Here is a 14,186-nt window from a genome sequence, read left to right on the forward strand (position 1 = left end):
CTCCTCTGCTTGCCTTCCGTCATACTAAGAGACTGCAGCACAGCTCTTGGAGGGTCTATCTTCTCTTCGCCAAGTACAATTTCAGCTACTAGCAAGGCACAGGCTGTATTTGCAAAATAAATCAAACACAGTTCATTAAATTGACAAGTTTCTTGACACTATGCAGTGGATTACTTCTGAAAACAAAACAAAACAAGAAACCAAGGCTATGCTAGAAGAGAATTCAGAATCCTAACGAGTGGGCTAAATTTCACAGGAAGACGGACAATTATTAGAAAGAGAAGATACCATGAAACCCCTTGCAAGTATTTCCATGCCTGTGCTGTTTCTTTACTTACACACAGATTCTGAAAGCATGAACATCTTATTTAAATGGGAAAAAATCTATAGATCTAGCTATATTCAAATCTGATAGATTCATGGGACAGCAGAACAATCAGCTGATGGATGATTATTAGAAAGACAAGGTATCTTGAAGCAAGCTGTTAGATGTGGTGCAGGGGACAGAATGCAGGGCTAGAAGTGAGGAAGATCTGAGTTTAAATCCTTCCTCTCACCCTGGGTAAATCACTTAACCTCTCTCGGCCTTAGTTTCCTCATCTGTAAAATGGGTATTTACATAGAATCAACACCTATCTCCCAGAGTCACCGGGAAGCTCAAATGAATAACTATAAAGCACTTTGCAAACCTTAAGCTCTCTATATTAGATATCATTATCATTATCATTATCCAGTATATGATTTACATCTAGCATCAGAAAAATTAACATGCCATTTAAACGAGAGGCAAATCAATTAGCAAATGCTCTGGTTAGGGAATGAGCAATTTCTAAAAGCCATTAATAGTATTATTTACAATGTATCATAATATACTATAATGTATCACTAATATCATAATACACATATGTACTATATTAATGTACTATATTTTATTTATAAATACTATTATACTGTATGTATTATATATTATATGTCATACAATTATATAACTGCACATCTGATACAATATATCATTATAATGTATTATGATATTATTATAATGTATTATAATATACACTCTTATTTTATCAGCATGCCATTAATTCTAAAGGTTTAAATGCACATTCAAATTATATTTGCCATGAATAATGGGCAATATTTTACATTACAAGATTACAGAAGTAACTTCCCTTAGCGTAAAAGAGACCCAACACTTCTGCTTTGTCATAAACAGCTAGAATACAAGAAGCAGAAATCTGACACCTAACTTTAAAATCATTTAAAATAATTTCATAAATGCCCTCTACACTGCTATGAGATCAAAGGATTCAGAACCTACAGAAAGCTTAATGGTTATTACCTAGGCCAACTTTGGCCTAGAGAGAGTGGGGAGGGACTTGTGGAGAACGTGCCTAAGGTGGGTAACATCTGAAGAACAGCTCTAGCACAGCCCCCTCACAGCTTTTGAAACTGAAATTCTTACCTGGTTTGCAAAGATCTGAAATTTTACTTAATAATGCATCAATCTTGTCATCTGGCCAGTCATGGAGGACTCTTGAAAGGATGTAAAGATCAGCTTCAGGGATGTTATCTTCGAAAAGTCCCCTAGTTACAACAACAAAATGAAGAAAAGTTTAGGAAAATGGAAGATATTTCAAACATTCTTAGTGAAAGGGCTTATGAGACCTTTTGCCCACAATGTAGAGATGGATAGGGACTGGACCCACTATTTTATTGTCACTATTTTAATTCCCTTACCAATGCAAGTCAGTACCATCTCTGTAACTTATTGTCTCAGAAAGTTGTCTAGAGAAGAGATGTCAAACAGGCACAGGCCACATGCAGCCAGAAACACTCCAGGATGTGGCTGGAACCATATTAAAATGTAATTGGGAAATATTTAACAAAATTAAAAAAAAAAAACAGAATAAAATATGGATAATGTTAGTATGTGGTTCTCTAAGTCAATATGCACCTGCAGGCATACTTATGTACGTTTAATGACCCTTGTATCTATTTGAGTTGACATCACTAGTCTGGATCACTGAGAAGCAAGAGTGACTCCTCTAGGGTCACAAAAATAACATGCACCAGAGAGGTACGTGAACTTTAAATGTTTTTTTTTTTTTCAGTTATTGAGCATTTTTTCCTCCCTGATGCTTCCTCTCCCCGACCACAGGGGAAAAAAAAATAGAAAACAAAAAATTGGAGGCCTTGTAAAACAAATGAGTACAGTCAAGGCAAACAAACTCCCGTATTGTCCATGTCCAAAATGTATGTCCCCACTCAGGAAGTGAGTAGGATTCTTCATTAGTCATCCTCTAGAATCATGATTGATCCCACAGCTTCAAGGCCAATTTTTTTTTGAGGGGGGAAGGCAGGGCAATGGGGGGTTAAATTACTTGCCCAAGGTTACACAACTAGTAAGTGGTGTCAAGTATCTGAGGCTGGATTGAACTCAGGTCCTCCTGACTCCAGGGCTGGTACTCTTCTACTCACTGCAACCACCTAGCTGCCCCCTTCAAGGCCAATTCTTTATCCTACTAGACCACCTTGCCTCTCACAAAGAAGTAAAACGGGGCAAGACAGGGAGGCAGAGTAGGGGGTAGTTAGCAATGGGATTCAGGTTCTAACTAAGAGAAACAGAAGAGTCTATGTGTCGTTTGTAAAAGTCATATTTATTAAAAAAATAACCAACTTCCCTCCAAATTTGGTTATCATTGTGTTCTAATCATGGCCACTAGAAAAAAGGCACACACAATGAGAAGGGAAGGCTATTTTTGTTTTCAATTTCAAATCAATCTAGGTCTAAGTTCACATCTCTGCTGAATCAAGAGAAATATTAAGGTGAAATCTTCCATTTCTTTCCTGCAATCCCTATCTGAACCTCGCTAGGGCTACAATGATAAAAAGTTCATAGCGGAAGCCTCCTTATCTTGGACACCTTAATTCTGGGGCTTTACGTACTCAATCTAGAGGACAGATGAATCCCAGGAGTAAGAATACACATGAAGAGGTCTTACATTATTCCAGTCTTCATTTTGGTCCACAGCTTGAAGCATGATTAGATAGCGGACCATCGTCTTTTAATGACCGAAAACATGTTAAAGCAACCTTTTTAATTATGACACGATGCTCAAAAGCTTTAAGAGTTGAAAAGATTTTTTTAATTAGTGGGAAATTTTTAAAAATTTAAAATTAAAAAATTTAATTCAAATTAAATTAAAAAATCTGCAAGTTTCCCTGTAACCCAAACCAGTTTTTAATATTGCTTTGAAGTTCTAACCAAGATCTGACCCTCTCATTCTGTCCTACACTATTTTGCCTAGGTGATAATGAAACAGGTCTTAGGACTACAGCTCTAGAGTCAGAAGGGACCTTAAAGATTATTTTGTCCATCCCCCTTCACTTTACAAATGAAGAAATGGAGGTATATAGAGGTTAAGTAACTTGCTCAAGGTCACACAGTTAATAAATGGCATAGCCAGAATCTGAACTCAGGTCTTATGAATGAAAGTTCACCTGTACTCCCACTAACTCTCAGCTTTCTTTTCCCCTTACATTAAAATTACCTGATGTGAAAGTTATTCGACTGGTGTCTTGTCCAGTAGGTTGAAAACAAGAAACATTTTCAATGACATTAGGAAGGTCAAATACAGTCACTTTTAGATTTGGGTATTCTTGTATTAGCACTTGGGCCAAAGCTCCCGTACAGCCTGCGGACAGAAAAGAATTTAGAACCAAAAATACTTTCCTGGCAGTTACAAAGAACTTGAAGCACAGCCAAGTTTGCCTTTAGGCGACACGGAAGATACAAGCTAAAAGATGAGTGTAAAAGAATTCTCTCTAATTACAGACTTCAACACTGCAAAGGCCTGTTATTTTGTAAAGGTGGGTAATCCCTCTACCTACTCAGATGGCAGCCATTCTATAACTTAGCAGATAGGCTTTAAGAGTCTGTGGCTAAAAAAATCCATCACTGTGACCAGCCTGACAAGCAACCTGTTCGTCTTCAGAAAACAGAAACACAGGGGAGACCACCATTCAAAGCATTTTCAGGTTAGTGTGCTGGAATGCTAAAAAAGTGAATAATACCATTGAAGAATGATGTAATGCAAGAGAATGCTTCTGCCCTGTTGTCTTTCTGTTCCCAACATAAGATTCCTAGAGATCAAGGTGTAACTCCTGACTAGTTTCTAGTGAAACAGATACACACACACACACACACACACACACACACACACACACACACACACACGCGTATGTATATGTATACACACATAAGTATCAATAAAGTATTAACTAGGCATTTGACACAAAAACAATTTCAGGCATAAAGAATACACATGAAGAGCTCTTACATTATTCTAGACCTCAATTTGATCCTTAGCTCGAAACACTGATGAGATGATGGAACCATTTTATTTAATGACTTAGGATAGGTTAAATCTACCTTTTCATGATGACATGATGCCCACAAAACATTACAAGGTTGGTATCGTTACTTTGTTCACAGGAAGTGCTAACATTGTTAAAACAACCACAAGGGCCCTCACCGAGAGGCAGTAACTATTTTTTTCTTGTGGGCAGGTAGCAATTGATCAGACACAAATGCCATATAGGAAGAGAAGGTCCTAACTGGAAATAAAATGGTTGAAATGGTGTGAAGACTGCTCAGAGTTCTAGCTCCTGCTCATTTTATATCTTTGATGATAATAGAAGCATAGTCCACTGGAGCTGGAAGGACCCTTGGAGATGACCTAAACCAGCGGTTCTTACCTTTTTTGTGACATGGAACCCTTGGACAATCTGGTGAAGCCTATGGATCCCTTCTCAGAATATTTATTTTTTAATGTATAAGATAAAATACATTTTATTTTAACAAAAGAATTACAAAGTTATTTTGCACAAATTCCCCAAATTATAAAAGATTGCAAAAGAAATCAATTATATTTAAATAGTTATCAAAATATTTTTTTTAAAAAAAAGTTAAGAGACTCAAAGTTAGGAATCCCTGATCTAGTACAACTCTCATTTTAGAGATTGAAGAAATAAAGTGATTTGTCAGATGTCCCACAGTTAGGTAGGGGCATGATGAGGATAGGTTCTTTAGCTCAGATTATAGATTGGGATGTTAAACTAATTTCTAGGAGATAAGGCCTCACTTTCAGTACTTAACATATAAAACTGATTTGTTCTTAAAGGGTCTTCATACAACCGGGTAACAAGAAAACCCATGAATTTGCTTCCTATTTCTATAATCTGTGCAATTCAATTTAAAAAAAAATATTTATTTTAAACTCAAATACAAAATGAGGGAGAAAAAGAAAACATTTCCATGTACACAGGAGAACATTAATCGAGGATGCAATATAAAACCATGGATTTCCATTTCACACTGTTCATTTTTTTTTGGAAAGCTATGTAATAAATACTATACATTGTTTCAAAGCTACTCAGCTTTTCTGTGCTTCCTTCTAAGTTTTCTTTTTCTCTGCTGTGTACTTTTTATTTTTTCCTCCCTCCTTCCTCATCCTGCTTGTGCTAGAGAAGGCTACAATACAATGTGAACATATGCATATATGTAAAACCATACTATACACACTTCTATTTATGAGTTCTTCCTCTGGCAGTGGCTAGAATCTTCCTTTATAGGTCCAAGACTTTACATGTTTTCTAAAATCAACCATCTCATCATTTCTTATAGTGAAGTAGTATTCCATCACAATCATAAACCACAACTTGTTTAGCCTTAACCAGTTGAAAGGCATCTATCATTTCAACCAATCAGATAGGTGTAAGATGAGATCTCAAAATTGTTTTAATTTGCATTTCTCTCATCAATCATTATATGATTTATTATATTATATATTTATTATATTATATTATTATATGATTTAGAGCATTTTTTTCATTGAAAAAACTGCCTGTTCATATTCTCTGACCATTTATCAATTGGGGAATGAATCACTGTCTTATAAATTTAAAAAAGCTCTTCCTATATTTGAGAAATGAGACCTTTATCTGAAAGACTGCCAATGAAAATTTTTCCCCAAATTTCTGCTTTCTTCTTTTTTTTTTGGTTTTGTTTTTTGGCAGGGCAATTAGGGTTAAGTTACTTGCCCAAGGTCACATGGCTAGTACAAATGTCAAGTGTCTGAGACCGAGTTTGAACTTGGGTCCTCCTGACTCCAGGGTCTGTGCTCTACTCACTTTGCCACCTAGCTGCCCCTCTGCTTTCCTTCTAATCTTGAATATGTTGGTTTTATTTGTATAGGATTTTAAAAATTTAACATAATTGTGATTATCCATTTTATACCTCACAATGCTATCTCTTGTTTATTTATAAATTATTCTTTATCCATGAGTCTAATAGGTAATGTGTTCCATGTTCTAATTTTCTCGTATCTTTATATCTAGGTCATATATCCATTTTTACCTTATCTTGGTATATGGTTTAAGTTTAGCCCTTTAACTGAATCCAAACTTCATAAAACAAATCCTCTTAATAGAAGGATTTGTTCTGTAAAACCTGGACTCAGTCAAAAGGCTGCACCCAAGGACCTAGAAGGTCACATGTGGCCTGCACGTTCCCCACCCCTGGTTTAAGGTATTGGTCTATGCCCCAACATACTGCTTTCCAGCTTTCCCAATAATTTTCACCAAATAATGAATTCTTATCCCCTATAATCCTTTACTATTGTGTATTGTAAGCTTACTCTGTATCTATCTACCTATGTATTGCTTAGCCAGTACCAGATAATTTTGATAATTACTACCTCATAATACAGTTAAGATCTGATACTGCTAAGCCTGGTTACTTCCCTCCCTGCCCCCCTTGTTGCTATTGCTAGCATTTTTTTTTTGAGGGGGAAGGCAGGGCAATTGGGGTTAAGTGACTTGCCCAAAGTCACACAGCTAGTGTGTCAAATGTCTGAGGCTGGATTTGAACTCAGGTCCTCCTGACTCCTGGCTGGTACTCTACTCACTGTGCCACCTAGCTGCCCCTTAATGCTAGCATTTCTAAAACAATACTGAATAACATTGGTGACACATAGTATAGTTTCCCTGTTTATCTCTTTTAACTAAATCTATTTTAGTTATAACTTTGAGATCATGATCCTTACCCCTGCATTTTTCACATCACCTAAAGCATAATAATTCTATTTTAGCCCTTTATTTTAACTCTGTGTGTATCTCTCATTTTCAATTTTGTTTCTTATAAACAACATATTGTTGGATGCCAATTTTTAATCCATTCTGCCATCTGTTTCTTTTTTATGGATAAATTTATCCCAGTCACATTCAAAGTTGTAATTACTTGTCCTAATTAATTGATCTTAGTCCTTATTCTACCCACCCCTCCAAAAGTCCTTCCCTTTTCTTCTCCTCCCATCCTCCACCTTAAACTACCCACAACTAAGAGTGCCTCCCTTATCCTCTTCCTCCATCCTCCACCTTAATCTACTCAACCTTCTAAAAGTCCCTCCTTTATCCTGTCTGCCAGCCCTCTTATTTCTTTTATCCACATTTTAGAGATAAGGAAAATTAAAGCTAAGAGAATTTAAGTTGAGGAAGGGAAGGAAAAGCCTCAGTATTTACGTAGTGCCTCCTGGACACTGTGCTAAGTGTTTTTCTTTTTTTTTAAAGCAAATATCTCATTTGTTTCTCAACAACACCATAAAGTAGGTGCTATTATTATCCTCATCTTATTAATTTGAAACTGAGGCAAACAGACTCACCCAGAGCCACATAGTGACTACCTGAGGCTAGATTTTAATCAGGTCTTTCTGACTTCAGGCCTGGTACTCAATCTACTACCTGTCTCTGTAAGTTAAGTGACTTGCTGAGGGTCCACACAGATATTACTTCTCTGAGAGATGAGTAGGACAGTTCACAGGCTACCCACATGTCCCTTAAAGAACTTAAATTTCCTTTGTCTAATTCTTTGCACACCACGCAATTTTCAACTTGGGAGAGCAATTAAATGAAGCCACTAGAGAAGCCTACCCTGTTCAGATAAGCAGTTTGGTTTTCAAGCCAATTACATCCCCCATGGTAATAAATTTGGTATTGGGGTTTATGTCATTCTTTTGTGAGTCTGGTTATGTTTTCTGTCCTTCCCCTCCCCTCTCCTCCAACCCCAGCTTCAGCAGCCCTACCTAAATGTGTAAAATTGTCAATAGATGTTCCAAAGCCAGCAGCACCAGACTTTGGAATGTAGTGATCCCATCAAAGTGCTACTACCTAAGAGTATGGGAAATTTGGGTACAGAGTACAGGAGCTGCAAGACACTTCAGCAATAATCTCTTTCAATTCTGACCCAAATAGGAATTCTCTTCCACATCATACCTGAGAAGTAGTCATCTAGCTTTTCAAGACTTTTATACCCTTCTAGATGTGTGTATATATATATTGTTCATCTTTTAACCCAGATCTGATGAGAGCAAGGTTCCAGCACTACTAACCTTCCACCCCCACCTGCTTCCTCTCTATCAGTTCTTCCTTTCACCTCATTTCTATGAATAACTCTTCTTTTTAACTTTTCCTACCCAATTTTATTTTTTAGAATCACTCCATCATTCTCAGCTCAGCCCTAACCTTTCTTTCAAACTACCCAAGTAACTGATGACAGTCTTAAGAATACTGATAACACTTTACATGTAAGTAATAAACAGTTTGACCTTGTTGCATACTTTATGATTGATCTTTAATGCTTACCATCTATTTCTCCTAAATTTTCCACTGTGTTCTAGTCTTTTTGTCACAAATGCTTTCAGTTAGTTAAATGTCCATTTTTTTTTCATTCAGTATTATACTCAACTTTTCTAGGTAAGCTATTTTGGTTGCAATCTCAGCTCTTTGTTCTAAAGATCTATGATCTTTTAATGTAGAAGGTTCTAGGTCGTGTGTAATTCTGACTGTAGCATTGTAGTATTTAAATTGTTTTTTTTTTTCTTGTTGCTTGTAATATTTTCTCCTTAACCTGGGAGTTTTGAAACTTGGCTATGATACTCCTGTAAGTTTTCATCCCAGCATCTCTTTCAGGTGGTGATTAGTAGATTTATTTTCTATTTCTACTTCATCTTCTTTTCCTAGAATTTCAGGGCAATTTTCCTTAATAATTCTTGTAATATTGTATCAAGATTCTTTTTTTTAATCATAACATTCGGGTGGTCCAACAATTCTTATATTATCTCCTTGATCTCTTCTTCAAATCTATTGTTTTGATGTCTTATATTCTCTTCTATTTTTCATTCTTTTGATTTATTTCTTGGTGTCTTATAATGTCCTTGCTCAATTCTAGTTTTCAAGGAATTATTTTCTTCCATAAATTTTTGGATCTCTATTTTTCCATTTTATTGACTTTCTTCTGATAATTTTCCTAATCTTAGATTGCTTTTATTTTTTTTCTAATTATTCTTCAATTTCTCTAGCTGCCTATAATCTTTTGGCCTGCACTATTGATTTTTGGAAGCAATGCATTTTATTTTGTTTTGATGCTTTTTGGTGTTGTTTTCATTTACATTCCCGTAGTCATTTTGTACATGGTTCTCCTGGTCCTCTCTCATCTCAAAAAATGTTTTTAATTCTCTGTAGTTTAATTAGGAAGAAAATTATTTTGGCAGAATGAATCTCAAAAACAAAAGGAACTTATGTTTGCCTTTTTCCTGAATGTAGTAAGCTCTGTCAGATAAGATTCACGTCATTTTGCTACTAATTTCCACCTCCTTTCCAACACTCAGCAGGATTTGAGAGGCATTAAGACATCAAGTTGGTATTCTTTGATTATGAACGAGTGGTCTTTTGGCAGAGGCAGAGTCTTGGAAGTTCCAATCCTGGCTTGGGATACATACTAGCTATATGACTATGGGATGAAGTAACAACCTTTCAGCACCTAGGCAACTCTAATGGTATAATAATATTTCATTATATTTTCAACAATATCCCATTATAGTTAAATGCCACAAACTTGTTCAGCCATTTCCCAATGGATTGGACCAAATTTCCTTCTAATTCTTTGCTACTGTAAAAAAAGGATGCCATAAATATTCTTGCATATATGACCCATGTCTAGTATTGATATCCGTGAGGCAAATAATTTATACAGTTTGGTGATTCTATTAGTATAGTTTCAAAACATTTTCTGGAATTTCTGACAAACTACAGAAATTCAGTGAGAACAAATACTGCAGTTAGTCTGCAAGGAAACATTCAAATGTCAAGGAAAATTGATTGACTGATCAAGAGGGAATTCCTGTTTAGGAGAAATTAAAGGAAGAATTGGAACACAGTATTCCTGAAAGCAAAGCAGATTTGAGTTTGTACCCCAAAGTAACATATCCTGCAAAATTGAGCTTAATCATCAATGAAAAAAAAGGTCTTTCGGCAAAAGACAAAAACTTTTAAGACATTACTTCAGAAGAAAACAAGTGAGAAGAACATATACTAGGAAAAACCATCAAACAGATACATAATAAGAAAGGTATACAATATCATTAATAGAAAAAGATTAAGTAGTGGAAGCCATGAATTCCACTTCTAAGCCTAGACAAGTAATTGGTTAGTAACAAAATTAAAAAAAAAATTCAACTTTGAGGTCCATTGAGATAGAACCCCTATAGGTATAACACTACAGAATACTACAGAGAGAACTGAATTAATATTTTGTAGACCAGAATCCAGACTCCCTCATAGCATTAGAGATATTTCCAGCAAAAAGAAGGGGGAGGGATGAGATCTAAGGGCAAAAAGAGAAGGCTGAGGGTGTTCTTGTTTGTTTGTTTGCTTTATTTTTTTTTGTTTCTCAACCTGATTGGGGGGGGCTCTGGGAGAACAAGGTAAGAACCTTAGGAGGGAGGAACTTAGGGAGGCAATGGCCAAAGGGCTCTCACCCCGGAGAAGAACTGTTCCCAAGATTCCACAGCTAAAATGGGTTGCCATCAGGAATAGTGTGCACTTCAGTAAGTATTCTTCTCCCCTGCTTCTCAAATTGCCTTCTACTCCAGGGTGGTGGGGATATCAGCATTTGTGTGAGTAACTCTAATTTCTGAGAGGACCTGGTGCTGAGGGAGGGGTGGAGGCTTGATTCACAGGGATGATAAATTGTCCTGAGAGTAAACAGATGGTGAGTAAAAGAGCTAGGGCTTGAAATCTGACAGGCATCCCTGAATCTGGACAGGAAGGAGCTTTTTCCACCATACCCTGCTATTTCTTTCACTTATTAATATTTCTTAGAATGCAGCTCCTCAGAGAAAGATCCTTTAAAAAAATGGAGTTGGGAAGCAAAAGAGAGAGATCTATAATTGCACTAACAAGGTGGGGTGTTCAGGTGGGAGCAATGTTTTATTTCCCGTAAGTTCTACCCTCGATGAGGAATACAGAGAGAATAAAGAAGAAAACTGCAAGCACAAAGGCCCACAAGTAAGAGATGAGACTAGCCAGTATACTAAAAGGGGAAAAGAGTAAAGAAAAGAAAAAAAAAATTCTTAGAAAAAGATACATAGAAATTTGGTTTGGAGCACCATTTCACGCTGTATACCAAGATGAGGTCCAAATGGATACCTGACTTAGACTTAAAAGGTGAAACCACAAGCAAATCAGAGGAACAAGAAGTAATTACCTGTCAGACTGCTGGATCGTGGAAGCATACAAGATCAAACAAAGGATTGAGAGCATCAAAGAAGTTAACGTGAATCATTTTGACTATATTAAATTGAAAAGGTTTTGCACAAGTCTAATGCAGTTAAACTTAGAAAGGAAACAAGTCATTGGAAAAAAACTAAACTAAACAAGAAATTGATATCTTAGATGATTCTCAGAGAGAGAAATCAAATCAGGCTCAAATAATTTACCAAAGGAAAAAACTCGATCCAGACAGAATTCACTCATAAATCAAACAATTAAAGATAAATTAATACCTTTGTTACAAAAGCTATTCCCTATAAGGAATGAAAGATGCTCTATTAAATTTCTTCTACAAGAAAAACTTGGCCCTGATACAAACACAACGGCCCCAAAAGAGGGCCCACCAAGCCCAAAGAGGCAATAGCTATTCTTCTTGTGGGCAGGCTAGCAACCAATCAGATAGGTTTGAGAATAATCAGCAAATAAGTGGTAATTAAATCCATGGAATATGGATGGGATCACCAAGTGAAGTAGAATAGAGAAGAAAAGAGGGTCCAAGACAGAATCCCATGGAAAGCTTCTATTGTGTACTCTTATTTGTATTGGAAAAAAGGATAAAAATGTTAATAAAGGAATCATAAGCAAAAAACACAGATCTAAAAGGAGATTGAAAAATGACATCCTCAATAACAGGTGAATCTATAAACCAATCAAAGAAACAACAAATAATTTTAAAAAGATAACAACGACAAAGAACATAGCAAAATTATAGGACACAGCTAAAATAGCCCTCAGATCCCAATTCAATACAACATCATAGATTCTGAACTGGAAGGAACTTTGGAAGTCATCTAATCCAAACCACTTTTTATACAGATGAGGAAACAGGCTCAGAGTGCTGAAATAATTTACATATGATGACTTAGGAAGGAAGAGCCATGATTCAAATCAAAATCCTTTGGCTCCAGTGTTCTTTCCACTATACAATATCAATGAATACATATTGATAAATTTGAAAAAAAGGACTAATGAACTGAGTGTACGTCTATGGAAATCTAGAAACACCAACAAAACCACCAAGAAAGTTTAAAAATCAAAGGGAAAATATACACATTAAAATTAAAAGAATTTTGAACCAGTAAACTAAAGGGAACTGATTTTCTTGAAAAGACTAAACAAAATGTATGTACCTTTAGCAAGATCGAGAGAGAGAGAGAGAGAGAGAGAGAGAAACAGAAAAGAGGTAAGGTAAAATTCACAATGAGTCATGGGCAATCCAGTAAGGTCTATGAACCATTCTTCAGAATAAATTTTTTAAAATGTATAAAATAAATACATTAGAACTATATACTGGGGAATAGCTCTTATTCTTATAGATTTTAATCAGTTCTTCATATATCTTGTTTCCTACTCTTTTTCTTCCAGGTTTCCATGATACTTCTCTATCCTCATTCTCCTCTCTCTGTCACCTTCTGTGTATCTAATCTGTTGCCATCTATTTTACCTTTGTTGATTTTATCTTTGAAGCAAATATTTTTACACATATGGATCTTTTTCCTCTTTCTTGGCTCTCTTTGGGGGTATAGAATTAGTAGTGTTATCTCTGGATCAAAGGGCATGCACACATTAGGCAAAGTTCCAAGATGCTTTACAGAATGACCATATCAATTCACAGCTCCCCTGAGAGTACATTAGCATGCGTATTTTCCCTCAGCCCCTCCAACAACTGTTATTTCATTTTCTTTTCTGTCATCTTTGTCAATCTAATGAGTATAAGTTAGAAACTCAGAGTTGCTTTAATTTGCATTTCTCTAATTACTAGTGTTTTAGAGCATTTTTTCATATGGTTGTTGAGAGCTTGGATGTCTTCCAATGTCTTCCACTGAAAACTGATACCCAAATGAAGAATGGGTAAAGCATACAGGAAAAAAACAAACAAAAACTATATTAAACTCTTTCTACAAGGTAAAAACTTGACCCTGATATAAATACAAGAGTCCCAAAAGAGAACAGTATCACTACTGAATAGTGAAGCAAAAAATGTTATTATGTATCATATATACACAATTACAAATGACTGTCATTCTGATGGAGTTTAGACTGTGGGAGCCCCCTTGAATGTCCCTTGAATCTTCCTACTAGATGAGGCTCTTGCCTAAGGCCATTATGGCTAGGCCCAAATCTCTAGGTTACTCTTAACCTAGCCTAGCCCTCCATCCTCTGGCTAGTTTCCACCTTTGGTCCTATTAAAGTGTCTATGCCCAAATCTGTTACCCTTAAACTAGCCTAGCCCTACATTGTCTGTTACCTCCAGGTAGCCTTACTTCCACCCTTAATCCCATTCTCTTGGTTCCTGGAATCTGACCTCGCCCCAGTTCCATCAAGCTCCTCCTTAGATTCCTCGAGACCCTCCCTAAACCCCTCCTCCCAAAACCCCAGGACCACCCTAGATCCGTCCCACAATCTTTGTGTATATAACTTTCATCTTGCCTCCAAGAAGGTGCTCAGATTCCATCATCTGGCCCACTTGTGAGATTTCTTAAGACAGTCCAATATAGTGAATCTATAATAAACTTTGT

General features: G+C 36.2%; 1 protein-coding gene across 1 annotated transcript in view; it reads right to left on the reverse strand.

Annotated features, from left to right (window-relative positions):
- Window positions 1-14,186, reverse strand: part of LOC118837248 (probable bifunctional dTTP/UTP pyrophosphatase/methyltransferase protein) — a 51,423-nt gene that overhangs the window by 712 nt on the left and 36,525 nt on the right. The window contains exons 11-13 of the mRNA XM_036744164.1: window positions 3,546-3,695; window positions 1,463-1,579; window positions 3-103 (exon numbers count right to left, since the gene is read on the reverse strand). Coding sequence (XP_036600059.1) covers window positions 3-103; window positions 1,463-1,579; window positions 3,546-3,695 — 368 coding nt within the window. The remainder of the gene's footprint in view (window positions 1-2; window positions 104-1,462; window positions 1,580-3,545; window positions 3,696-14,186) is intronic.

This window comes from Trichosurus vulpecula, chromosome 2 (assembly GCF_011100635.1).
Source record: "Trichosurus vulpecula isolate mTriVul1 chromosome 2, mTriVul1.pri, whole genome shotgun sequence".
Lineage (NCBI taxonomy): Eukaryota > Metazoa > Chordata > Mammalia > Diprotodontia > Phalangeridae > Trichosurus > Trichosurus vulpecula.